We start from the raw sequence: 26,811 nt of genomic DNA, 5'->3' as shown, positions 1-26,811 counted from the left end.
ATAACATTAATTAAATTTCCTAAAAAATGCAATGGAAGTAAATATTGGTGATTTCAGAAATTAAATGTTAATAGATATATAAAATACAAAAATCAGGGGTTCCTTTTGAAAACCAGCACTGCAATCAAACAGACTTTTTGTGCTGAAAAAATGAAAAATAGTTTATCTCTCCGAAATTCATTCCACTGACTAAGAAAATGTTTGCAAAATATACCTAAATCTATTTGGCAATATTTTTAAGAATTAATTTAGTTTAAGCTTATAATCGATTTTTTTTTTATTTTTTTATTTTTTATCTCATTTAATTCGATAAGTAGAAAATGAGTTAAAGGCAGTATATAAATTTTAAAAAAAGTTCATGATTGCAGTAACTTATATATTAATGTACAAGTTTTGGAAAAAAAAGAAAACTGTTCCAAATATAACAACATTTCGTAAACTTCATCTCTTAAGATTTTTCTCTTCTTTCTTCTCATAATATAGTTTAGATTTATTAAAAATAAATTATAAAATTGGCTGCTTAACATTATCTTGTGATGAAGAAAAAATAATGTTTTTATACCCTTCACATCCATATACATTCGTAAGGCGTTTAAAGAAACTCTTATATTATTTAAATCATAATTTATTCCTCTTGTTATGATCGAGAGTTTGTGATTTATATGATGTTACTTAAAGTTTTTTTTTTTTTTTGAGTTAAATCATTTATATTTCTAAGAGCTAATTCTTAGCTTAATACATAAGCTTAATACATACTATAGAAGTCATAAATAACTTCTATAGTTTAAGAAAAGATATATTAACCAATAGTAAATTAATTTGGCTTAGGATTTCTTTAAAATAATTTCGTTTATTAATACCTTAGAAGTTAATATTAATAATACAAGGGTTTTGTTTTGTGTTGTGAAAATATAAATACTGACTTTAAAATAGTGATTTTCTTTCTAGAAAAATACATGGAGATATCATCTAGAACGATAGTATCGCAGTGCTATACGATATGCATAAAATGTATTATATATATGACTTTCGCATATTTGAAAAACATCAATATATTTCCATTATATATGATATATTCAACACAGATACTGATTCATATTTTATTGGCACCTCATTCTTCTAAAAATAATCAAAATATTTATCTTGAGAAAAGTATATGAAAAATTCACTGAGTTTTTTACTCTTTTCTTTATAAAATGTAAATAATTTTTTAATATTCTTAAAAAACAAAACATTCTTTAGATATTCGAATTATTATTATTATTATTTTTATTTTTGGAATTTGTTTTTAAAACGACCATAATTGAATAGTTGTCATACTAATTGGTATATATCAAATAAAACTACTACTTCTTTAATAAATGCTTGTAATAGTCATTTTTAATTTGATGACTTACTTATGGCTTACGTATGTCTATCGTTAATAATAATTAACTATCGACAACAACTTTTGATACCTATTTTTTATAATACTATCAAAAGTCTTTTAATAATAAATTTATATTCAATATTAAATATTTCATCTTTTTATAAGTATATAATTAAACAAATATGCATTTTATTTAGTAGCTCCAAAATCCATAATTCTCAAGTTACTTTAGGCTACCAATAATTCAATAAAAAATAATATTCCAACCAATATTCCAATCAATAAGAAAAATATTTAAACCGTTCTTTAATATAAGAAATAAATTATTTTTCGATTTTCCTATGACGACACAAACTTAAGTAAATCACTCTGGCTTTCGGTCACCATTAGAAAGGCCAACTAAAAATATCATAAAAAATAAAAATTTGTAAAAAAAATAAAGTATGAATTTGTTAGGAGTGCAGTTTAAATTTATTCGCTGAAAAATAAAATAAATAAAAAAGTTCTAGAATTTAAAAATAGATTAAACAATTCAATTCATTTGAAAATTTTGTAAATATACGAAAATAATCGATGCTCGTTCGCAATGGTACACAAAGCTAAGTCTTTTGTTACTCTTGCAAATGATATATAGTCTACTTAGTATATAATCTATGAAATGAACTTTTCTTTCAACAATAAAAAAGCATATAAGCAGCATGTTGCGCTGTTTAAATAAATTTATCAAACGAAGATATAAAGAAAAATTTAATAGCAAGAGCCTAATTATTGTACAATTAATTTGTTTAAGTTAAAATTTATATGTTTTTGATTTAAAAATAAAAACTTACTAATGTAAGAAAACTGCTGATCCAACTCCATTTAAAATTTATTTTTCTTAACCTATTTAATGTCATTTAATCTTATCTTTTAGGTTCAAAATATAAATTTTGCGTTATTATTTTGCTGTTCTGTATTGAAATTTTTTACACAAATTGCCATTATTTGAAAAAAATTATTAATATTTTTTTAAATGTATTTTTTAGTCTTTACTGAACTACTTAAATTTAATTTTTTAAATAATTTATTTTGTTTAGGATTAAGCACAATATTCGATTTTTTTTATATAAAAAAAATTGTCTTTATTATTCTAGAAACAAAAAAAAAGGGTACTTCTAATGTGATAACTGTTTTATGCAAAGACTCATATCTTTTATGATAAAATATATAAGCAGAAAATCTGTGAACAATTAAACTTAAATCAATTTCAGTCAGTCAAATCAACAATTTTTGCCTTTACGTACTTTTTTTAATGTTTAGTCGTATTTTGTTCCGACTTTCTACTATACACAGTATTTTATTAATGTGTTCAGACAGATCAAGCCAAATAATAATATGAAACTACTTGACTGTATTAGTAGCTTATGTCAGGTGATTTACTGCACTTGGTCGAACAAATTACCTAACAAGAACTCCTGCACCCAATGGCAGAACACTCAAAAGTATAATTGCCAAATCAACTGATGTAAACATGCTGATTAACAGATTGTGCTCAATTTTGGAATAGTAACAGTGCTACGAACGAACAAAAAAGTTATGATAATACTTTTTAAGTGTATTTTTTAAATTATAAATTGAGGGTACTCTTTATACAGACTCTAAAAAAAACTGAAAAGCTTAAAGTAAATAACTGATTTGTAATATACCTGTCTCTGAAAGGACTATTCAGACTTCAGCAAAGTCAAAGTTAACTTTTTTCTTGCGTACTTATCATAAAGCAAATTATGTTTCTAAATTATTCGACTACTATCAATTTTTAAGTTTAATCGTTTAACTTGTTATCATTTTTGATGTCAACATCAAAAATCCTAACAATCCCCAAGTCCACTTCTGAATTCTCAGGAAGATATGCTGATTTAAGGTCCGTCATCAACTAAAAGACAAATAAATGATATGTATGACTTCTTAGCCTAGTTAAAGTCTAGTGTGGGGTAGTGATAATCCCCCCAGCCATTATAGAGTAAAAGTGCGTAATAGCATTAACTCAAGAACAAGAAGAAGAAGAAGAAGAAGAACTGTTATGTAGAAATAATTATAAAATATCAAAAAAATGATGTTTACTTTAAATTCTAATATCAATTAATTTAATCTAATATTCATTTGCAATTATCTATTTTCTTATGTCAAAACAATTTTATTAGTAATTTCATTAATTTATTTTAAAAATAAACAGACGACTGCATGGTATCCGCCGTGTCAGTTCCATATTCTCCAAACTAATATGTGGGTTGAACTTAGAATTTTCATAATAAATTAGAAATACATCGCTTGATGTGCAATATTAAAGTATTTATTATTTATTACACAACAATTTTTAAATCTATGTACACAACTAGTGTTTATATATATGAATATATATGCACAATATATATACATTGTATTTATGAAATACGTAACAATAACTATAAAATAAATGCTGAGTATATAGTTTCTGTGGTGCAATACATTTGGCAAAGATTTTCAATTAGAATCTCTTTCGGCAAAAATATCAAAAAAAAAAAAAATAAATATCGAAAATCGTATCGCATTGCTCAAAGATATAAAACTGAAAACAAAAAGTTTTGAAAACAACAACAGCTACGCATAAGTAAAGTCCGTCACGGCCTTTCTCAAAGAATTAAAATCAGCATGATCAGTCATTGCCGAGTAGTAGAGGAAAGAAATGCTCCTCTGAGTGCTGCGGTACGCGATTATTATACTTTTCCCGGTCGATGTGAAGATTCAAAATCTTGTGAGCGTACGTTAGAGTGTGTACGTTTGTGTGGTGCAGATGCGTTACGCTTTGCCAAAATTTTGCACTACACAAGAATCAAAATTTTTGAATTTTCAAAAAAAAAAAATCGGAAATTTAAACGGAAATTGACTACTAACAAAATATTAACTAAGAACTTCTCAAAAAAAATTGTTAAAATTGAAATTAATTAAATAGTAAATGAAAGTTAATTGAATACTTATTAAAAGCTATATGTAAATCCAAGTAACGTTATTGCTCAATGAAGCTTTTATAATACGCTTCTTTACTTATTATACATGTTTTTTTGTTTATACAATAACAGTATCCTTAACAAAATTAAATTTGAGAAATTCATACAATTCCCCAAATTAGGAACGAACGACACGAAAATTGCACACGAAATTACACGAAAAACTAGACTAACTTGAATCGACTTTGATTGGATTTTTGAATTGGTTTGACGGTAAACGATAAAAGATAAAATTGAAATTAATTTGAAAACAGCAAAACTGTCTTTGCATGCCAAAGATTAAAAAGACAAAATAACGTTTCACACGAAATTATTATTTCGAATAATGCAAAGTTTAGCAGCTGCAGTTCTAACTTTTCAAAATTTGCATGCCACATATTAATATAATAAAAGTACCTATGGCGCCACTACAACCGCCCACTGTGGACGAACGCCCCATGGGTGCTAATAAAACAGAACAAATAAATTCGAATATAGTTCACATATCAACAACACCAAATTTGCAACATGAAACAGCTGCTGACGTAAAAATAAAATCCAAACATATCAAATCTACCGAAACAATAACAACAACAGAATTTTCCAAAACAACAACAAATAATGGAACATATATCAAACCACAATTACAAGATACAAAATCCAAATCCACTGATAATAACAAATTTTTAGAAAAAGTTCTTTCAGCAATGCGCAGCGCAAAGCCGCATATACAAACAGCTTCTAATGCAACAACTATAGCATCAAAACCTTTAATAAAACCTCCAATGCCAACTGCAAAGAATAATTTTTCCAATTTTGATTTATCCAAATGCAATGGCAGTAATTCTTCCCTTTCCTCCAATGCAACGAATACATCCAATTCCACGCCTTCACCACGTCCACCTGTGCCTCCACAAACACAGCAACGCATACGCAAGCAAATGAGGACATTACCAAAGCAGCGCGAACATAGTCCTGTGCCAACTGAATTATCCGCCAATATCATTAAAAGATCCAAAAATTTACCTAAGCCACAATATGATTCAGATGACGGCTTATTATTGCCTCTGAAGACATCCAATCAAAGCCTTAAAAGTAACTACTCCTATCTTAACAGCAATGGTTATCACAACGGGGTTTCATCGACTACAAATGGCATGCATGGTAATGACACTTTACATGTCGATGAAACACCAGTTGAAGTATCACTTAAAGTTCCTCTCCCAAAATCAGATACAATTTCATCAACAACTTCTGCAAATACCGTACTAAGTCGTGCTTCGGAACGTTTGCGACTTTTGAATACACGTTCACCGAGTCCCGCGCTATCGATACGTAGCACAACTTCTTCACGCTGTTCTTCACTTAGCAGTTCCTTGACATCTGCTTCTTCTAATATTAATTATGGACGCCTACAAACACCACCAAGGCGTGTTTTTCCACAAACATATACTCGTGGTGATTCTATGGATGCATACGAAATGCGCAACCTTGAACAATCTCCAGTTGTTTTTGATGCAAATCTATCATTTGTACTTGGTTGTCAAAAACAACCAGTACGTCAGTCATTACGTCCGTCGCCATCATTCGAGGATCCTCGTACATCATCTGCTTATTTAAGCGAAAAAATACAAAATTTTCTACGTCGCACAGACCATGTACAAGAGGAATGGTCGGCTTTGGGCAGACGTTCCCGTCGTTTGGGTTCTGCCAGTCGTACTGATAGTGGACGTAATACACCAACTAATAATTCAATTTACGACGATTATGATACAATCAGTTTAATTGAACGTCAACGTGAAAGAAATAGCATGGAGCGTGGTAGTTCTGTAGGACGTACACGCTCTACACAAAATATTCTAACTAAAGCATTTCAACTTACAAAAAAACTGCCGCATACACCAACTTCTCGCTCAAATTCAATTGCTAGAGAATTATCTGAAACCGATGATGATCGTACAATACATGAAGATGATGATAATGCATTTGATGAGGTATGAAATCAATTTTCGGATATTTATAACTTTGCAAATAAAAGACTAAATAAATCTGCATATATAAACCCACCAATCTTAAAATCAACTTCTTCTACTCAATGATAATGTAGTATTTTTATTAGTTGTCAGAAGAGTCTTTTTTGCCTATTACTTACCAGTAAAGTTTTTATACTATTTTAGTGTCGTCTAATAATACCGCTTTGGAATAAACTGTTATTGAATAGGTTTTTATAGAACATCTATTGTTTATGAAAACTTTTCGCAATTAATAAGTTATTTGTATCTTATTAACTGAGTAGAAGTGTTCAGATAATTTTATTTTTTTTTTGTTTTTGTTTTTATTAATTTTAATTTATGAATACCTTTATAAAAGGATAATTTTTGTTCCTCCCTTAATCCGGTAAGAATAAAAAAGTTTTTTTAAGTATTTTTAGAAACTAAAAAATGTTTGCCTATATAATTTAATTTTGTGTCCCTTATAAAAATATACAATTAAATCTTACGATAATATAAATCATATGAATATATATATAGAACAAATTTATTTTTACTTTTAAAAAAGTTAAGAAAAATCAAAAATATGTTTCACTTAACAAAGAAAATAAAGCATAGAGAGATTACCGAGTTATTAACAATTTTTTTATTATTATATTATATCCTTACTTCTAAGATATTTTATTCACTATATAATTATTTGCTTTCACAGTATAAATATATTGTGTCGCTAGTATAACTCTTTAAACAGTTATTAATAAGCAAGAATAAACAATGTGACGTTTTTTTGGTGATGTAAGCTAATAAAATGAGTTTGTCCAATTGTTAATATTTCTTGTTTGGTTCTTTCCCTGGTTTTTTAGTTTTAAGTGCAGTTAGCTGGCATTTTTATTTCTTTGCTTTTTTTAATACTTGTAGATGCCATTGTGATTTTTGTTTATTTTATTATATATATTTGAATTATGTTAATCACTGTCTGGATTTTTGAGTGAAGTGATATGATATAGCGGATAAATTGTAATGCATTGTAACATTTTCCTCTCTGACCATTTTTTTAGCATTTGTTTTTCTCTCAAACTTCCGATACGATTAAATCTAAAATTGTTCTAAATAAACACAAATCTTTACAGACTAATTCTTATGTATTTAAAAAAAGAATAAATAATTTACAATTAAAAATTGTTTTATTTTTCTTATTAACAAAATATCGTGTTTTTCCATTTTGCGTAGGCCATGTTCTTAATAGTTTTATAATAATTGTTTATGTTCTAAATTTTTGCAAGTAAAGGCCTCCAATTATAAAAAATAAACACATTACCAAAGAACAATATAATTGGAATAATAAAAATTTTGTTTACAAAATCGCGAATTATTGAGTGATGACATCTCACTAACAGTTCCAAAATAAAAAGATAGAAAGCTCCATTTTCCTGTCCCACATAATTTTTCAATTTATATTTTATTTTTGACGTGGGAAAATAAATTTTATTTTGGAACTTTCACACAAAAATCTGACTGCCAATTTTATAAGTTGGGCACGACATTGACAACTTTTTCAGGAATAATTCTTAAATAAATAATATTTAAAAAAAAAGTGAAAAAAAAATGCAGATCTCATTTGCTCTATTTTTATATATTTTGAACATGTATAAATGTTGGGAAATGATTCACTGCCTGTTATTAAAACAACAAAACTATATGCGATTGTTTTTCTAATTTATAATTCTCAGGTGTAAAATATGTTACGATATCAAATTAAAAAATTAAATTCATAGAAATCAATGTCAAGTTTATATAGAAACACATTCGGAATATTAAAGATTTTTAAAACAAATAAAAATTGTTTTTATTATATTAATTAAATTTGATTTTATTTTAGTTATCTGAAATGGCAGTTGACTTAGCCGAAGAACGTTCGACAGCGAATATGGCTACAGAGCGCCTAGAAGCTGAGACTGCTGAACGTTTGAAACTTGAAAAGGAGCTTGCCGAACAGCAAAATAAAGTAAAGAATCTACAAGAAACAAGTGAGAAACTAGAAATAGAATTAATTTGTGCGAAGTCCGATCTAAATGGTATATCTGAGGATGAAGATGCAGAAAATGAAGAGAATGGTAGTACTGGTAACAGTGTTTATAAGCTGAAGTATGAACGAGTGGCACGTGAATTGGAATTCACTAAACGACGTTTACAGACACAGCACGAACATGATTTGGAACAGCTTGTCGGTCTCAAAAAACAATTGGAAAAAAAGGTAATGCGAGCAGTTTAAAAATAACTTTTTAAGATCTATAAAAGCTCTAATTTTTTTTTTTTTCAACTTTTACAGCTTGCAGACGCATATGAGGAAGTTGAAGAACAACGGCAAGTAGTGGGACAGTGGAAGCGTAAGGCTCAAAAAATGACCAATGAAATGAATGATTTGCGCATGCTCTTGGAGGAACAAAATGCACGAAACAATTTACTTGAAAAGAAACAACGTAAATTTGATGCTGAATGTCAATCGTTACAAGTGAGTTTTTATTATATTGTATAGATATATATACATTATTAGATATATCAATGCCCTTATTACCGAGGTCCTATAAATGTGCTTTACAGAGTGTGTTCTAACCAAATGGCATAGATGATAAATCATATATCAATATTAACCAAAATACAGTGCGTCTAAGAAAAGTCTATGCGAAAAAGCCTTATCATAAAACCCTCAACTTCTTAAAAGTTACATATATTTGGTTATGAAGGACGCTACAAAATAAATATGTACATATATTTAATAGTTCCTTATGTTTTTAGAATAACTTGAGTATGCTCTAATTTGAACATTTTGATCGAACTTGAAACGTTCGAGAGTTGCTCTAACAAATTTGCTTTATATTTTATTTTATTTTTGTATAATATAGACATCCAATATTTGAAAACCTTAACAAATGTTCAAAATGTTTCAGCGCAAAACCTATCCAACATTGAAATCTTCGAAGTTCCAAAAAGCTTCATAAATATATAAAGCTCTTATAATAAACAATATATAACATAATTAAATATATATTTGATTGTATGCATAGAATTGAAGTTGTATTCATTTTTTAAAGGATGGTGCACGACAGGAACGTCAAGCTCGAGATCGCCTATCAAGAGAAAAAGATGTACTTATTGCTGAGAAATTTACGTTGGATCAAACATTAGCGGTAAGTAAAACAACTGATTTATTTGCACATTTGGAATAGGTGTTATTAAACAATATTCAAGTAATGCAGTGTTTACAGCAATAGACTTCAACATTATTTCACCATAATTTTTTTGGTTTTAGCTATTCGATATATGATATATATGTAATTATATTAAATTTAATTATATTTTTTTTTATTTGTTGTTTTAAATTATATACTACAAATGTCTGACAAACTTTAAAAAAAGGGTGACATTACGTTTATTTACAAGCTATTCGCAAATGTTTGATCGTTGAAATCTAGATTTATTGTATAGAGGACAGAAGACTATAGAAATATGACTGTTTATGCATTTGACTATGTAAGAATCTCTTAAAAAAATAAAAGTCATTGTATATGTTATTATGCTGAATAATGATGGGTAATAAGAATTTTAGTAAATAAAATATTAAAGATAGTTACATGGTGTTTACTCGATGATTTGTTTTTTCTTTCATAGAACCAAAATTATACACTACGGATGTATAACATCTACAAGTATTCTCAGTAAATCAGTTCTATTCCAACAAAACTAATATGACTTAGAATGCAGTTTACTTTTATTTTTTGAGACAATAATTATTGAGAGAATTAATTTTAAAAATTATATTGGCATTTTTAAATATAAATTCGAATTCAAACATGCTTTTAATTTAAAAAAAATTAATAGAACAGAGTTTATTAAATTTTTTTGTACAAATGGACAATTTAAGACCTAATAAATTTTTATATATTTTGATATTCATAAACATAGTTAACTTGTTTTGTTTGATCATCGATGAGTGTAAAACCTACAAGAGTTTATGTGGTGTTACACCATGACTTCAATTAGCTCTTTTATACCATTATCATGACTTATTTTGGATTTTAGATATATCAGATATAGAGTGAACAAAAAAGTTTATTTAAAAATTTCTGAGAAAGCACTATAATATATTTAATTAAATATGATTCTAATATTGTCGAAAATATTATAACTCATAATAATTATAGCATTTTAAATCTCTTTTGAATAAAAAATCTCTTTCCAATAATTCTTTCCATACAATATGGCAGAAGTCTAATTTTTAATTTTGAAATATCCCTGGCTATAGAAACCAAAAAAGTATATGTATAAAATTTACTTCGTTGAATTTTAGATTTAAAACAGACATGAGAAATCACTACTTTAAGTATAAGTATTTAAAATATACGCTAAAGTTCGAATTACTATCAAAATATCAGTATCATCTATTTACTATATATATTCACATTTTTCTTTACATTATTTATTGAGCACACAAGTCAAAAACACCAACTAAATAGATCAGCCTTTCTTTAGAAATTGCAATTCTTAACTTTTCAGTTTCTTTAAATCTTAAAAACTAATACGTTGTCATTTTTTTCGACATCTATTTTGTTTCTATCTACATTCTATTACTAATAGAAGTTGTTTTTTAAATACGGTTTGATATATATCTGACATTATTATCATTTTGCAGTCTACTGCAATACTGCAATAATTCAGTCATAAATTATTTTACCAAATTATTATATTATCATTTGAAAATAATCGATGCACTAATAGTGTTTAAGTAAGAATTTAAGAGAAATAATATTCTAAAGATTACTTTCAAAAATTTCTTCATTCTATTTTTAATCTTATTATCTAAATAAATTCTGTTGAAATGTGAAATTACTTTGTTTATAATAATAAATATCCAATTGAGAGATTAATTTATTAAATATACAATCATATTCGAAAAAAAAGTTTGTAAGTCTTTTTGCTATATGTGAGTACAATCATTAGGAGTTGCTTTTTCTCTAGTTGACTAACAAAATAATCTACGGATTAAGATCAATAAATTGTCATTGATCCACTTTACAATCACTACGATTGATAAGCTAACTTCCACCAATATTTTCATAAGGCGAGAATATCTTGCGATTGATAAGCTAAGTTCTACCAAGATTTCCATGAGGCGAGAATATTTTTAACACTTTAAAGACGTATTTCTTTGTAATTATATCTTACTTACTTACTTTCTTACTTTATCAACCAAAATTAGTTTTTTTTTTATATAAAAATAGTAGTGAACTACAACAACAAAAATTTTTATTTATTTTAAAAAATTAAAAAAAAAAAAATTAAGAATAAATAATTATACTTTCACACAGTTGCCCACCTCTGTTAAATGGCACAAGATATTGGCAACGCTGCCGACATCTATGCAACAAGCAACCTTCTCCGTAGTAATCGTTTCTGCTGCTACGGCTTATCATCATGCGTTGCTGTTGTGTGTTCTACGCGCGCATATCTTGTATCTTGTTTACTTGTGCGTTACTTCAATGAATTTATCTGTAGTTGTGTTTATATTATCGGAGTCGATGTTGTTTTGTTGTTGTTGCTGGTGTTGTTGGTTATGTGTTTATGCTTTCTTTTATATGATAGCTGGTAGCTGTTCTTTCTGGTTATAAAAAAAGAAGTATGTAGAAAAATATTCTTTTTCTATAGTTCAACTCAAGTGAACGCAACTCAAGATACAGTACGACATATAATCGAACGTGCCGCATTTACTGTTCTGAGTTCCTGCATTTGAAATTGTTGTCAGTCGTAGCTCAACTTCGTGTCTTAAAGTTGTCTTGGATACTCTATTCTGTTGTGTTTTGATTACAATTGTAAAATAACAATCCAAAATAAAATTTATTTATATTTATTAATGAAAAAAAAATTTAAATCTTTAAAGTAAATAAAAACTTATGATAATATATTTAGTAAATATAAACTAAAAATAATAATAAAGCTTAAACAAAAATGTGACAAAATATGTAAAAAACAAACAGAAACTCTCTACAAAACGTGTTTAAAGAAATATTCTAAATTTTGTAGATACAATATTGTTGTCTACAAATTTAAAAGAAAAAACGTTGTGATCAACATAAGATCGATAGTTAATGCAACGGAAATTTTAACTTGAAGATATCAGTATCGGTTGCTGTTTTCTGTTGCTACTTTTAGTATTGTTGTTGTTATTGTTTATGTTAGGTTTGCTTGTAAACACGTCGAAAATAATTTTCAGCATTTACGTTGCAACTTTTCCTATGCCGACTACTTTAAATTTTTTGTAACTCACAATTGGAACTGTTTACAGCAAGAAAATCTACCGTTCTAAAGTACTTGGTGTATTAAGCATAATGAGCCTACGCTTAACAGCACGTATGCAACTGTTGCAAGTATGTATCATTACGTTTTTATTATTCAAGTACCTTTCATAGAAATATAGTCACTTATACGATAATGATATTTAAATAGACACATAACTAGTCATGGGTGTAGACAAGAAGCAATTAACGGGGAGTAATATGAAATGTACTGTTATAATACTAAAAATAATCGCATAATTACCTTTAAGTATGTATGTTTAATAACAGAATGGAATTAATTATATAACTTATAAGCAGATCTATTATTTTTGTTACATCCCCATCAAAAATAATTTTCTACAAATTCTTCTTCAATTATATTGGCTTTTAACAACCAAATGAAAAACTTAAGTAATATAAGAACAATAACAGTGCCATTCTGTACTTTTAATTAAATAAATAAATTAAATTCTTAAAAATGTTTATTGTAAATAAATAATATTTTATAATAAAATAAAAAGTAATCTTAAATATTATATCACACTAATTAATTATTTAAATTAATAAAATTAAATAATCCCTATATTTACTAATTAATTCCCTTTAGAACATAAAGTCGTTAAATAGAGCTATTAATCCATAGTGATAGCAAAACAATGATAATACTGAGTATAACCGATCTTTAAGATTCTTAACATATCTGATGAAAAATATTTATTATTTTTATATTTGACAGTTCATTAAATAGTCTACAGTTCTTAAGAAGTCTATAGTTCTGTCAGTGTTTTCTTTAACTTAGTTTTTCTAATTTAATAGAATTTACAGTTATATCTTCAAGATCTTATTTTTATAGCGAATGTTGTGATTTCAGTAGTTATTATATTTTGAAACACATTGTAGAAATGAGGTACGCTTTTTTACAAAAAAAATTAGTATTTTATGTGAAACAAAGATCGATCTGAATAGATTTAGAAGTATTATTTTTTATTATACCATTTTAGTATTTTTGAAGAAGGCATTCAACATGGCAATTTTCATGACACTATATATCAATCGTGTGTTGTTTCTATGTTTATGTTACTACTTTATTTCAAAATATTATTTATTTATATTTCTGAATTGTTTTTGAACACTAAGTAATTTCAGATATGTTCTCTGAGAGTTGGATTAATACGTCTGCTGTTGTCATGCTTTCCCTTTCTGTATTCCATATATCATAATCTAACGCATATCTTATACCTTATTGCCTTTTATTTGATGGTTTTCTTTAATTGCGTATTCGATTTCGAATTTTATGAACATTTAAAGAAGTTTTGGGTTGTTATTAACTTCATTTAAAAATCCATATATTTTAAAGCTTATAAATCGTCGAGCATTCCAAAACAACCTATCTTTTTCTAACTATCAAACATTGTCACGGAAATATGAATTTTTGAAAATATAATAACAAATACTTATTTTTATTTTATTTATTTTTTGATCACATCTTACCTATACAATTAATTAATTAAGAATTCAAGTTTACTATACGATGAATTAATAGTTAAAAAAAAAAATTCTAACCTACTTTACTTTATACTGACTACGTTTATAAAAAAATATTTTTACAATTTATCACACCAACGTTTAATAGATAAGATAACTTAATCCCTTAAAATTTAAAAAAAGGTGCGATAGTTTTTTAAATTGAAATTTTGGATAATTTGAGTACAATCGTGTTTGACGGATGCAAATATTGTACTTCGAAAAGTTCACTCTGAATCATTGTTTAAAAACTGCTAAAAATTTTTTTAGAATATTTTTATTTAATTATGAAGGTATATATAATGATATGGTGTTTTTATCTTTAATACAATTTCATTTAATATTTTTGTTATTATATAAATGTGTTAAAAGTAAATTTTTATATAAAAAAGCAATGTAATAAATACACAAATAACATAGTTACACTTAATTCAGACGCCTATAATACAATTAAATTTAAATAATTGAATTATTTTAATGTACTGATGTAGTTTAATAAAAAAAGAATAAAAAACCTAAATTTTGCAAAAAAAGTTCTTTAGTGTATTATAACCTTATAAATGGACTGGTATTTAAGAGTTGGTTTCAGCCACGTACAACAACTGCTGAGTTATAAACAGTAAAGAATTTTAATTGTTATTATATAAATTTTTTGCTTATAGCTTCTTGCAAAACAGAAAGTTATAAGTGATTCTATCCTTGAAAGCAGTAAAACTAGAAGCTTTACAAAGTTTTCCACTTTATATCACTCTATACAACATTAACATTACTTACTTACGACACATTACTAACTTTAAAATTAAACATTAATCAGGAATAAAAGTGATAATCATGAAAATTCACCAAAATCACAATCAATAACACTAACATAGAAGGGAGGGATACCGCGCAATACTTGGGTCTTATTTGTGACTAAAACTACATTTGCATCAAACGCGTTCAGGGTATCCAAATAATTTCACCACCTTTCTGTTAGACGCCTTCACATATGCCAATTCCAACTGTTCTAAAGAATCGTGAGAGCATTTTGTTACATTAAGTTGACAGATTTACATATTCGTATCAAGACTTTTGCTACATAAATAACCGAAAAGACACTAAAATTTTTCAACATTATCGATTCGCACATAAAAACTATCCTCTGTTTGTTGAAGACAACCTCCATCAGTACAGGCGAATATGCGGACATTCGCAAATTCATAGATATATAATATCAGCAGACTCAGATACTATCGTAATTCATATTAACAACACATCATCTATTGTAAATTATTTAAATTGTTTTGTATATTTATTAGAGGAACTATGTATAAATATTTACAATATTTTTTATAAAGTAGTTTACCAGGATATATAGTCATTGTACCCATTACCTTTATAGGAAAGCATTGAACAATCATCGAGAATGTCAGCGACATCAGTTCGCCACACTAATTTTGGATTACAGAAAGTCTTTGCTGGAAATTAGCTAACATGACCATCTTCAATAATTTGACATCTATTTTAACAATGAGTCTTAGCTTTATATCATTGTGATTATAATATAAATTGTTTAGTACTTTATCTTTAACGGTTATTTATTCTTAAATAAATATACTAGAAAAAAAGTTAAATGTTTATTTGCTTTTCCGGTGATATCTTAAATATTGATGCGCGCGTATTTTTCAATAAATAAAAAAAAATTTACAGCTTTAATTAAATGTTTTATGTTTATTATAGAAAAATCTCTATCTAACTGAAGTATTGTACGTACTAATTTTATATCCAACAAGTTATATATGGACTATAAACTAATTAAATAAAAATTCGAATATTCCTAAGATCACTGATGATGAATACTTGGCAATACTCGAAGCAGCGTTGTATGATCAGAAAAACTTCAATAAATTAATCAAATTTTTGTCTTCAGTACTGATAGAACCTTTCTAGTTCGGGAATATTACTGAAAATAGCTTTCTATACAGCTAAAAATCCAAAGTCAAGTTGGCGTACCCTAGATCGGAATACTTTCTGCTTAAAAAATATTCGGATTTTGTTGTTTGTTAACTACTCCTTAAGTAATAGACCTTTTTCAAAAAATTTTTTTGTTATGTTGGTACACCCTTTCTTGATATATGGTATAAATTTGAGCGCCATCTGTCAATTAGTTTGTTTACAGCAGCTGTTAATATGAGACTACCTCAAGTGCATTTAGCGATTTTTACTATGGAAAATTCTTGTTGTACGCGATTTTTTGACCAAACACGGCACCACTGTCATTTCCTGTTCCCGAAACTCAAATTGTCCCTTCGTGGTAAGCTTTTTGAGTCGATTGAATCGGTAAAAGAGAATTCGTCGAAGGAACTAAAAGCCATACCTGCACGGGCCTACGAAAAGTGTATGGAAGATTGGGTTAAGCATTGGCATATGTGTATCGCATATGTGTGTTTTATTTACAAAATCCGGGTACTTTTTGAGCTGGAGGTACTACTTAAAAATAATATATAAAAAATGAGTGATGGTCGATATGCAATATAAATTCCAAAGTATACTGAACTTTTTAAAAATAAGTATTTGTAGTGAAGCTATCTTTTGACAATTAATACTATTATAAAAATATCAAACTGAGTATGACTAAAAAAATTTTTGTTGTTCTTATTTACAAAATGTTCTGTTAATTTTGAACAGTGCTTTGTATTTGCAAAATGTTAAACTGATTTAGTGTCGACAATTAAAACTACTAGACCGCCTATGTATTATTGTCTCCATCTCTTTAGTCACGATGCATTTGTTATTAAACATCTGTGTTTGAAATCATAATTTATCTTGAACGATATTTTTATTTATATTTTTACTATATTTATTTTTTGTCTTTTTTAAGAAGTTGACAAATTTTTTTCGGAAGTAGATTCGCTTCACATAATTAAAAGCAACTGAGCCAGTTGGTTGAATGGATTGAGTTTACTCACTCAATCTTAATCGTTTTCTCAGCTTTAATATTCCAAGCGAAACCATTTAAATTTCATTTTAAACATTTAATTATGTTTATTTTTCTAAAGACTGTTTATCACTCCATGACCATTTTATTACTATACATTTCTTCTGTGCGGTCACAAATGCAAGCCATCAGAATAATGAACTTTCTTGCCCTTTACAGTGTCGCAATGAGTCGTTGAATTATTGCTTAATTACTTTAAATTTAAAACGGGAAAAAGTAGTACAACGTTTGCTATACGTATTACGAAAAAATACGAGTGACATTATTTTTTTATATTTGTTGGTCTATTTTTTTCTTATTATTATTAAGTATGTTGTTTTTTTTTACTTGAGAGTGAGAACCAAAACAAAGAAAATTTAATTCCCTATTTCGTCAGTTAAAAATCGGATGGTCTCAAAAAATATATAGTGGGGATCTGTAAATATAAATCTTACATTAAAATGTAAAAATATATTCATGTATTCCTTATTGACTTAAGTCTACCCTTCTTCTTTCCATTAGGACACTCGTCTTGAGCTTGATCTCAAGGAAGAGAAGTTGGCTTCGCTTCAGCGTGAACTTGAAGAAATGACTTTTGGTGGCAGCACTGAAGAAGAAATAGCTCAATTGCGTCGCTCCAAAAATGAATTGGATCGACGTGTTAAGGAGCAGGAAGAAGAGCTAGATGAAATGGCTGGACAGGTACAATTACTAGAACAGGCGAAATTGCGTTTAGAAATGTCACTGGAGACTATGCGCAAAGAAGCACGTCGCGAAGCTCAACAACGTGATGATGAATTAGAAGAAGCTCGTGGTAGTGCATACAAAAAAATGAAAGGTAATATAAAAACTGTTTTATATATATAATTAATATACATATGCAATAATTCATAATTTCAGCTTTGGAATGTCAATTGGAAACTGAACATGAAGAGCGTACTTTATTGTTACGTGAAAAACATGAACTGGAACGTCGTTTATCTTCTATGGAGGATCAGGATCGTCTCGATCGTCAAGCTGAGGAAGCTAGTAATCAAAAATTGCGGCGTGATTTGCGTAAATATAAAGCATTGCTTAAAGATGCACAAGCGCAATTGGATCGTCTTAAAGCTGAAACTTCTGGTAAAGTGCTCATACGTCAGCTACGTAATCAGTTAGAAGATGCTGAATCAGCGCGCACGCTTGCTATGAAAGCACGTCAAACAGCTGAAGCTGAATTGGCTGAAGTACAAGCTATGTTTGATGAGTCACATCGAGCACGCAATGAAGCTGAAGATCGTGCAAATTCAGCACATCGTGATCGTGCTGAATTGCAAGCTCAAATTGAAGAGAACGAAGAAGAATTAGCAGAACTAATGAAGAAATATAGTGCAACTGTTAAACAATTAAATACGGAACAAGTAGCTGTATCTGAATATGAGTTTAAATTATCAGAACTAGAGGCGGAACGTAATAATCTTAAGGAACAAGTTAATGAATTACAACAACGTTTGGAAAACGTTGAGAATATGTCAGATCCTTCGGCTGCCATGATGTCGAAACGGTAAGTGTCATGAGTCAAATAAAATACGCAAAATAATTCAACGATATTGTGAAATACCTTGAAAATTATTAAGTTTAATATTTTCCTGTACAACTTATTGTGCTACAGCCATTACAGGCAATGTTATTATAGTTATAACCCAGTGGCATCGACATGATAGGACACATAAAAAGATTGCAACACGAATATATGGGTTAAACAATTATAATATGTATAGCTGCTGGCTCAGTATAATTATAGTGATCAGAAAAACTTTATATTAATCAGTATTATTATCTGAATACTGTGTGCAAGCAAAATAAGTGTATATTTTCAGGATATTATTATAAATATGTACAATTTCTTCAAAATACCTCTTTTTTTAGGTACCTCATTAAATATTAATAATATTGCATAAAAAAAACAAATTTATGTAATAACCGCATTTTTTTTTCAGATTGGAGCTACGATCTAAAGAGCTAGAGTCTCGATTAGAGCTTGAACAAGCCACAAGAGCACGCCTAGAAGTACAAGTAAATCGTCATAAAGAAGCATTAGAAAAAGTACAAAATGAAGTAACGCAGTCCAAAGTACGTGAAATGCAAAATCAAGAAGCTCTTAAAAAATCCCAGAAGAGTTTAAGAGAAATGCGTGAAGAATTCCATTTAGTATCTGGACGTGAACAAGAATCGATAACGCGTCGCAAAGATTTGGAAAAGAAAATAGAACAAGTTGAAGCTGAGGCTTCAGCATTACGAAATGATTTACGTCTAGCACTGCAGAGAATAGCAGATCTCCAGCAAGCTATGGAAGAGGGTGACGATGATGTGAGCGAAAGGTGAAGAACAATTAGATTAGTGAAAATAATTAATTTTTTTAATATATTTTTGATTTAATTTTAGTGAGGATTCGCAAACTACAGATGGTTCTATCAGCGACTTAGAAGATCGTTTACGGCCTGTACAAGTAAAACGTACTGCCAATCATACACGCAATGGCGGAAGTGTGATAAGCAGCACCACGACATTAGTGCGAGAAAGAGATGACACTAGTCCAAGGTAAATAATATAATTAAGAAAGTACACAAAAGCAAAGTCATAAGCTGCACACAAATATTGTTATTTGTAATTTTTAAGTTACAATTATTTAAATTTGAAACTAATTAATTCTAATGCCACACACACGCTGACACGCCTATTGTCATCCTTAAAAAAATTACTTTTGGTTTTTGGTACACACTAACATTGCGGCAATGCATTCCCATTTTTTAATGCTATTTTTTAATTTGCATTTAACTTTCTGATTTTGGTTAAAATTTGTTTCGCTTTGTTACATATCCAACCTTTGCTCCAACCTACTTTCCAATATTTGTTGTGTATACAAAAACAAAAGCTTTTTCTTATTATAGAATAACATTGACCTCACCATCATCGCCACATGTGCATAAATTAGCAGCAGCAGCCAAAGCTGCGTCAACAGATGTAAAAGTGGTTAATAATACAAACTCAACAAGTAAAAATAATAGCATTGGCAGTAACGAAAGCCTAAAAAATGGAGAAGCATCATATGCCTAAAAAGGCATTAAGTTTCAAGAAATGAAATATTAGTTTTAATTTAGAATGAAAGCATATTTACTTATATATACACATATATATATATATATTTATATATATCAACATGTAATCGTATATATATTATACCCTATCATACTATTTTGAACTTTTTTATAATATATAATGGCTATAGAATAATGTCAAAATTTTACTCCGTAGGACATTTTTGCGAATGTTGATTGGAATATACCGCAAGATTTGTAGCTATATTGGTTTTGGAAATTTTAGGACTGAAAAGCTCAAAGCAAACTGGTTTGAAAATTTCCATATAAAATCATATTTTATATTTTACAACAGTGGGAAGTGAATCAATTTTGATAATCAAAGAATACGTTCGTTTTAAGTTAAAATTTTTAAACAAAGTTTTTCTGTGTTTCTATGATTACTGGGATTCAAATTGACTCCATCTGTAATATAATATCATAGATAATTTATTTTATTTGAAACTTCTAAGCCGGGCTTTATTACCGCATCACTACTTTTGACGTTGAAGTGAATATGCTAGAGTGAACCTTTACTGATTGCTATTTTTTATATCAATACCAGTTATCAGAAAAGAAATTGACAATATATGACTATTAACACTAAAATTAATCTGCACACCAGTAAATAACGGACTAAGCTGTTCTTACCGCGGTGCCAAAAAGAAATTCCCGTTAGCTGTTATTATCTCATTCTTAATGAGGGTAAACTTAATAAGACTATAGGCTGCTTATAAAAGTGAAACATGTTTAAAATATTACGGAAGCGCATAACGAACGAATATATTTTACATTTATATATTTTTGAAATAGTTACTTTTATTCATATTCATTGGTGACAGCTTTTGCTATTGTGTTCATATTTCTGTATTTCATTATTAAGTAATCGCTATGGTTTAAATATAAATGTGTTCAAACTCATGGAAAAAACATTTTTACATTATTTTGTGTTGTAAAACGAACGAATCTTTGGCAAATTTCACTATAACTTATATGTCCAACCAAGTAATAATTCAAAGTTATATATGATATATATGATAAAAAGAAATTATATAAATATCTATTAGCTATGCAATATCGCAATATTTCAGTTTTTTAATTAATTTATTTTATATATAAATTCAGTTAATATATTTTTGTTTTTATATTATAAATAATTTTCTCATGTATATAAATATTTTAGTTACTAATTTTTTTTTTTACCGAAATGAATTGTTAATAAAAAAAATAATTTTGAAATGTATTTTATTTTAATACATTTTTTGTTTGTTAAATCGTTTTAAAAAATACAATATAAATTTTATTGTTTATATTTATTCCCAATTCAAATTAAAATGAACTAATTAAATATTACTCAAAAATGACTAAAACTCAAGAATAAAAATTTTGCAACTATATTTGAGTAAATCAAGGCCTTTCTCCTTGAAAGGTGCATTTTATGAATTAGTATTTTTAATAGTTAAAATGATATTTTATAAAATATAAAGAACTGTAGTTAAATCAAATTCATTTATTATTATTAGTTGTTATTTATAACGCAAATAAATTATTTATTGGTTCATAAGTCGTTTTTAACAATTTTTAGTTCAATTACAATATAATAAATAAAATCCATATAAAAAGAAATGACTTCAGTAGTACATTAATATTAACATATATAAATATTATTTTAAAAATAATTACAAAATTTATATCTATTAAAGCAATATGAAAAAAGAATTTCAAAGCAAAAATAAATGAATGACTCCTAAAATAATAATATTTATAATATTTTACAAAATTTTAAATTATTACAAATCTGTGAAATTCCAAATAGAAAACAACTAAATATAATTTGTTTGTCACTTGTTTTATAAATATTTAGCTATAATTAATATTTTAATATATAATACAATCAAAATCTTTAAAAATCCTCTTAAATTATTTTAACTAAAGTAATTAAATTTTCAAATTTTAAATATAGAAAATACATATAAGAGTGCAATTAATTATGTGCTCGTATTACTAGCGTTTAAAAATTTAAAGTAAAATAAAAATAAAATTATGATTTGTAAATTTTACAAAAATTAAACATATATATACATATATATTTATATATTAAATATAAAATATTTTGGCATACGATTAAAGAATAACATAAACTTAAACACCAAACATTTAAACTACTTAAAATATATTGTTATTAAAAATAAAACTTGTTTCATTACAATTCTACTTTACGTCAGTCAGTTATATTAATGACAAAAATGTTTCGTGCCCGAAATATATATATCACTATATTTTTATACAGTGATATAGGTAGCTTGTAGGTACTATCATTCATGAATACAAAAGCAACGTAGTTGTTCTAATGAAATGCTTTACTACATTTCATCTCACAAGTGAAGGCTTTCTAAAAATGTTAGCATTATTTTATATTCAAAAAGCCAGACTATAAAAGCTAAAAGCTGCTATAAAATTTTTCCAATCTTGAACTACTAAAGACAAGCTAATTGAAGCTCCAAAAATCTTATATCTGGGTTGACCAGTAGAAGTAAAGTCATATTCATATGAATCTCTGATCACAATAGGATCTACAGTAAAGAAACAGCTAACATGCTTGCGAACTAAGGCACATTAATTCCCTTCATAGGTCTCATTAGTTAGGGCTTTTTGTCGCAGACCGGAGTTAAGCAAGGCTGTTTGCTATCAACACTACTATTTGCAGTAACGTTAAATGCTGTGTTGATAAAAGTCACTGTTGAAAGAAGGAGGACCCTCCATAATGGAGGGTCAACCAACATTTCGAAGACCTCGACGACATAATTTAACTCTCTTCAAATAAAAAGCATATGCAGGCAAAAACTGATGCCCTTTCAACTACAACCACACTAGTGGGTTTGCGAATCAACATAAGCAAAATAAAGGCATGCACGATTAAGTCAAATCAAACTCCCACTTTCACAGTCAGTAACACCAACATTGAAACCGTTGAAAATTTCTGCTACCTTGGAAGCATAATAAATCTAACGTGAGGCCCAGCCATTGACGTACGAAGCAGAATTAACAAAGCAAGATCCGCATTTGCAACTCTCTTTCAATATCTGGAGCTCTAACGAATTATCTCCGAAGACCAAAATCAATGTATATAACCCATGTGTCAGATCAATTCTGCTGCATAGCTCTGAAATATGGTTGTTGAGGACTGAAACTAGCCGCATGTTGGAACTGTTGTCTGCGAAATATATTGAGAATTTGATGGCCCCGTCTGATGGAGAATGAAACGTTGCTGCAACTCACAAACCAAGAAAATATGCAAATAAAATAACGAAAATATAACGGGCTCATTAAGAAAACCCTACGAAGAGGTCTGTCCTGCTGCCTTACGATGGAACCACTTGGAGAAGAACCATTCGGCATGAAACTAACAAATCATTTAAAGAATTAAAATATTTAGAAATACCTGGCGTATCTATGTAAATATGGGTCTCAAGACTATCGAATATAAATATGCAAAATCGTACACTAATGGGTTAAGACGATCTAAACAGCACATTTAAATCTAATCTATGTAATGCACAGAAGTGGTAATTAATCTAAATAGACCTGAAAATTATCACCATACAAACATGGAATTAAAAGTCACTGCAGAATTAATTTGTGTATGTAATTAATCATGGCGTTGACCATTTGTTTGATTGTTTAATTTGTTTAATGCAAAATAAATGTTCTAAATTTTAGAGCGAGTAATAGGACGGAAAAGTAATAAAATAGTGATTTACAAGATGATGCTCTTAATATCTTTTGATAATATGATTTATAACATATTAAAGTCGGTACTTTAGACCTGTGGTAATATTTTTAATTTTTATTTGTTGAAAATTTTTAAAACTCCTATAAATTTTAGATTCTCAATTTGAAAGCATCATTTTTAAGTACAGGATGTAAAACATCTAAAATCCAACATTCCCACAACACAGGTAATATTTAAAATTTTTTTGTTTAACATAATTAAAACTCTTGAAATTTCAGATTCCCAATTTAAAGGCATTATTGTCAAAAAATTTAAAGATATTCTTTTACGACTTTCTTAAGCTAAGGTTAGCTAGTTTCAGTTTATTCAGTTGAATATAATTAAAACTATTAAAATTTCAGATTCCCTGTGATGCTCTTAAACATTTTCAATAAGTTTATTGACGGATCTCTTAATACTGCAGCGAAAACGGCACTAAGTGGTAGCATGCAAGAACATCAATTATAGGAAATGAATCAAAACGTGGATAATAATGAAAAGAGATTTTGAGCTGGAAAAGAAAACAGAATGCTAAATTTTAAAATTATATAATAAATATGTAAGAATTTATAATTAAAAATTTTTTTATTTTAATAAATGAAGAAAAAAGTAAAATATGACTTGGATTATTAATAGCACAGTAACTTTATATATATAGTAAAATTGACAAATATTTTTTTTTTCAACCACTATAGCTAAAACTGTCTAATAACAACAAGTACTTCTAGTTACAATGTATAGGGATAAAAATATAGCTGTAAATCTTTATCTAAGAGTATAGTTTTTAAAATATGAGTTTAAGTCTACTTATTGAGATTACATACATCTATTTATTAATTCTGATGTCATCATTTTATTAACCCGTTGTTTCAGTCACTGATAGTTACATTATTTCTATATTTGCATTGAATTTCAGGCTTCTTGTGTATTTAGTTAAATTTAAATTGAATCAATTTTTAATAAAGCTGTATAAGTACAATCATTTAATAAACTAATCGTTTAAAAATATATTAATATATTAATGATTTACACCCCAATACTATCACATACCTTCCGACGGTTTCGCATGCAGTTTACCACACACCACCTGCACAAGAATAGTTCTTCCTGAAAATCAGTATTTTTTGTCAATTAGAGTAAATTTAATCTCTACGCTTCAGATGGTAAATCATATGTGAAATACTATGCCAAATACGCCAAATATATCACATACTAAGCTCCAAAAACAAAATTTATATGGCACAGTTAAACACGGCGGCAAGCATGTGATAGTATTGGGGTGTAAATCAGCGGCAGGAGTAGGTAATCTACAATTTATAGAATCAACAATGGATAAAGAAGTGTATCTTAATATATTAAAGCAAAATTTGCATAAAAGTGCCGAATATTTAGGCATAATTAACAATTTCTGTTTCTACCAGGATAACGATTCGAAGCACAAGTCGGGTCTTGTGCAGACTTGGCTTGTTGGGAATTGTCCACACATCATCCAAACACCTCCCCAATTACCTGACTTTAATGTCATAGCAAATTTATGGCATATTCTGGAAACTAACATAAAAAAACATAACATTTATAGCAAGGAAAGTATGAAAGCTGCTTTAAAATTGGAATGGCAAAAAATATCAGTGGAATATACTCAAAAATTAGTTACTTCAATGCACTCAAGGTTGGAGGCAGTAATTAAACAAAAGGGCTATCCCACTAAATACTAAAATTCACTTTTTTATGCCAAAAATGATTAATTTTCTAAAAAAAATGTTTTGCACGAAATAAGCTGTGAGGTCAGAATTTGGTGTATGTTTGTTTTTGTTCACTTAACTTCTTGAATATTGATATTTTTGCTAAATTTTTTTTTGTTTTATAATAAAAACTAAACATTCTTTATAGTTGCATATTTAAAATTTTTTATTTAAACAAAATTTTGGATTTTCACGACTAAATCTACAAAAATATTGCTTGCACGAAATAAGCTGTGAACCACGGTATGTGCTATTCTATATATTATATATATTTCAATAACTGATAAAAAAATAAACGCCTTATTATAAACTTTAATACTCAGAAAACTACAAAATCTCTATAATCTTTAAACACTGAATTTTAGTTAACATAAATCAAAAATAACACTCATCAGGATATCTAGTCACAACCAACTTGTTCGTATTTTTCACTTTTTCAACTGTGCCATTACTTCGTTATATCAAATATAAATTGGTTGTATAGTCGCACACTAATTGGTAATAGACAACTCACTTTGATCGACAGTAAAAATATTAAGAGGTCTCTTGATCTAACTAGAACTGTCTGTTTGTATCTGCTGTAGTTATCATATACACTTTGAATTTAATGAAATATATGAGTCGTTAACCAAGAGACAAGAGAATATCTTAAATCTTGCATTGTACCATTTTTCATATCTAATAATAAATAAAAACGTGGATATCTCAAGAACAATGTTTAAATGCCGAATGGTTTGAAAAAGCGGTGTCGCAGATTTAGGTAATCTCGGGAGGTAGATGGAGTCATATTTAAAAAAAATTGGCATTTAAATAATAGTATAGTGCTATAAGATTTCTATATCTCTATGTGTAATATCATTTATATATATGATTAACAGTAGAACTACTTATTGGCAATAGACCGTATCAGAAAATAATGGCTTAAATAAAAGAAAAAACAAATCCTTTTGTTATTATGTTTTATTCGTTATTCTACTTCCTATGATTTAGATATCAAACGAGTTCAA

General features: G+C 27.9%; 1 protein-coding gene and 1 long non-coding RNA gene across 14 annotated transcripts in view; both read left to right on the top strand.

Moving 5' to 3' along the window:
- The window catches only part of LOC119679464 (unconventional myosin-XVIIIa), a 90,476-nt gene extending 69,155 nt beyond the window's left edge, over positions 1-21,321 (top strand). For 2 of the 12 annotated variants that reach the window (XM_038091822.1, XM_038091825.1), the window contains 8 exons: positions 8,242-8,616; positions 8,692-8,874; positions 9,455-9,550; positions 17,697-18,012; positions 18,075-18,717; positions 19,154-19,534; positions 19,599-19,754; positions 20,105-20,347. In XM_038091822.1, the coding sequence (XP_037947750.1) occupies positions 8,242-8,616; positions 8,692-8,874; positions 9,455-9,550; positions 17,697-18,012; positions 18,075-18,717; positions 19,154-19,534; positions 19,599-19,754; positions 20,105-20,270 (2,316 nt within the window). In that variant the 3' untranslated portion in view covers positions 20,271-20,347. Of the gene's footprint in view, positions 1-4,021; positions 4,146-4,397; positions 6,366-8,241; positions 8,617-8,691; positions 8,875-9,454; positions 9,551-17,696; positions 18,013-18,074; positions 18,718-19,153; positions 19,535-19,598; positions 19,755-20,088; positions 20,348-20,468 lie in introns of those variants that run through there. The other 10 variants (XM_038091832.1, XM_038091830.1, XM_038091829.1 and 7 more) reach the window with 10 other exon arrangements.
- Positions 21,322-22,525: 1,204 nt separating this feature from the next.
- On the top strand, positions 22,526-24,598 carry LOC119679463. Of its 2 annotated transcripts, XR_005252402.1 has the most exons (5): positions 22,526-23,931; positions 24,011-24,121; positions 24,177-24,249; positions 24,302-24,369; positions 24,425-24,598. It is a non-coding gene; the product is annotated as an uncharacterized LOC119679463 (long non-coding RNA). The 2 variants fall into 2 exon arrangements; XR_005252401.1 differs by having other exon boundaries at positions 22,538-24,121.
- The last annotated feature ends 2,213 nt before the right edge of the window (positions 24,599-26,811 follow it).

This window comes from Teleopsis dalmanni, chromosome 2 (genome assembly GCF_002237135.1).
Source record: "Teleopsis dalmanni isolate 2A chromosome 2, ASM223713v2, whole genome shotgun sequence".
Classification (NCBI taxonomy): domain Eukaryota; kingdom Metazoa; phylum Arthropoda; class Insecta; order Diptera; family Diopsidae; genus Teleopsis; species Teleopsis dalmanni.
This window is presented reverse-complemented; position numbering and strand designations above follow the sequence as displayed.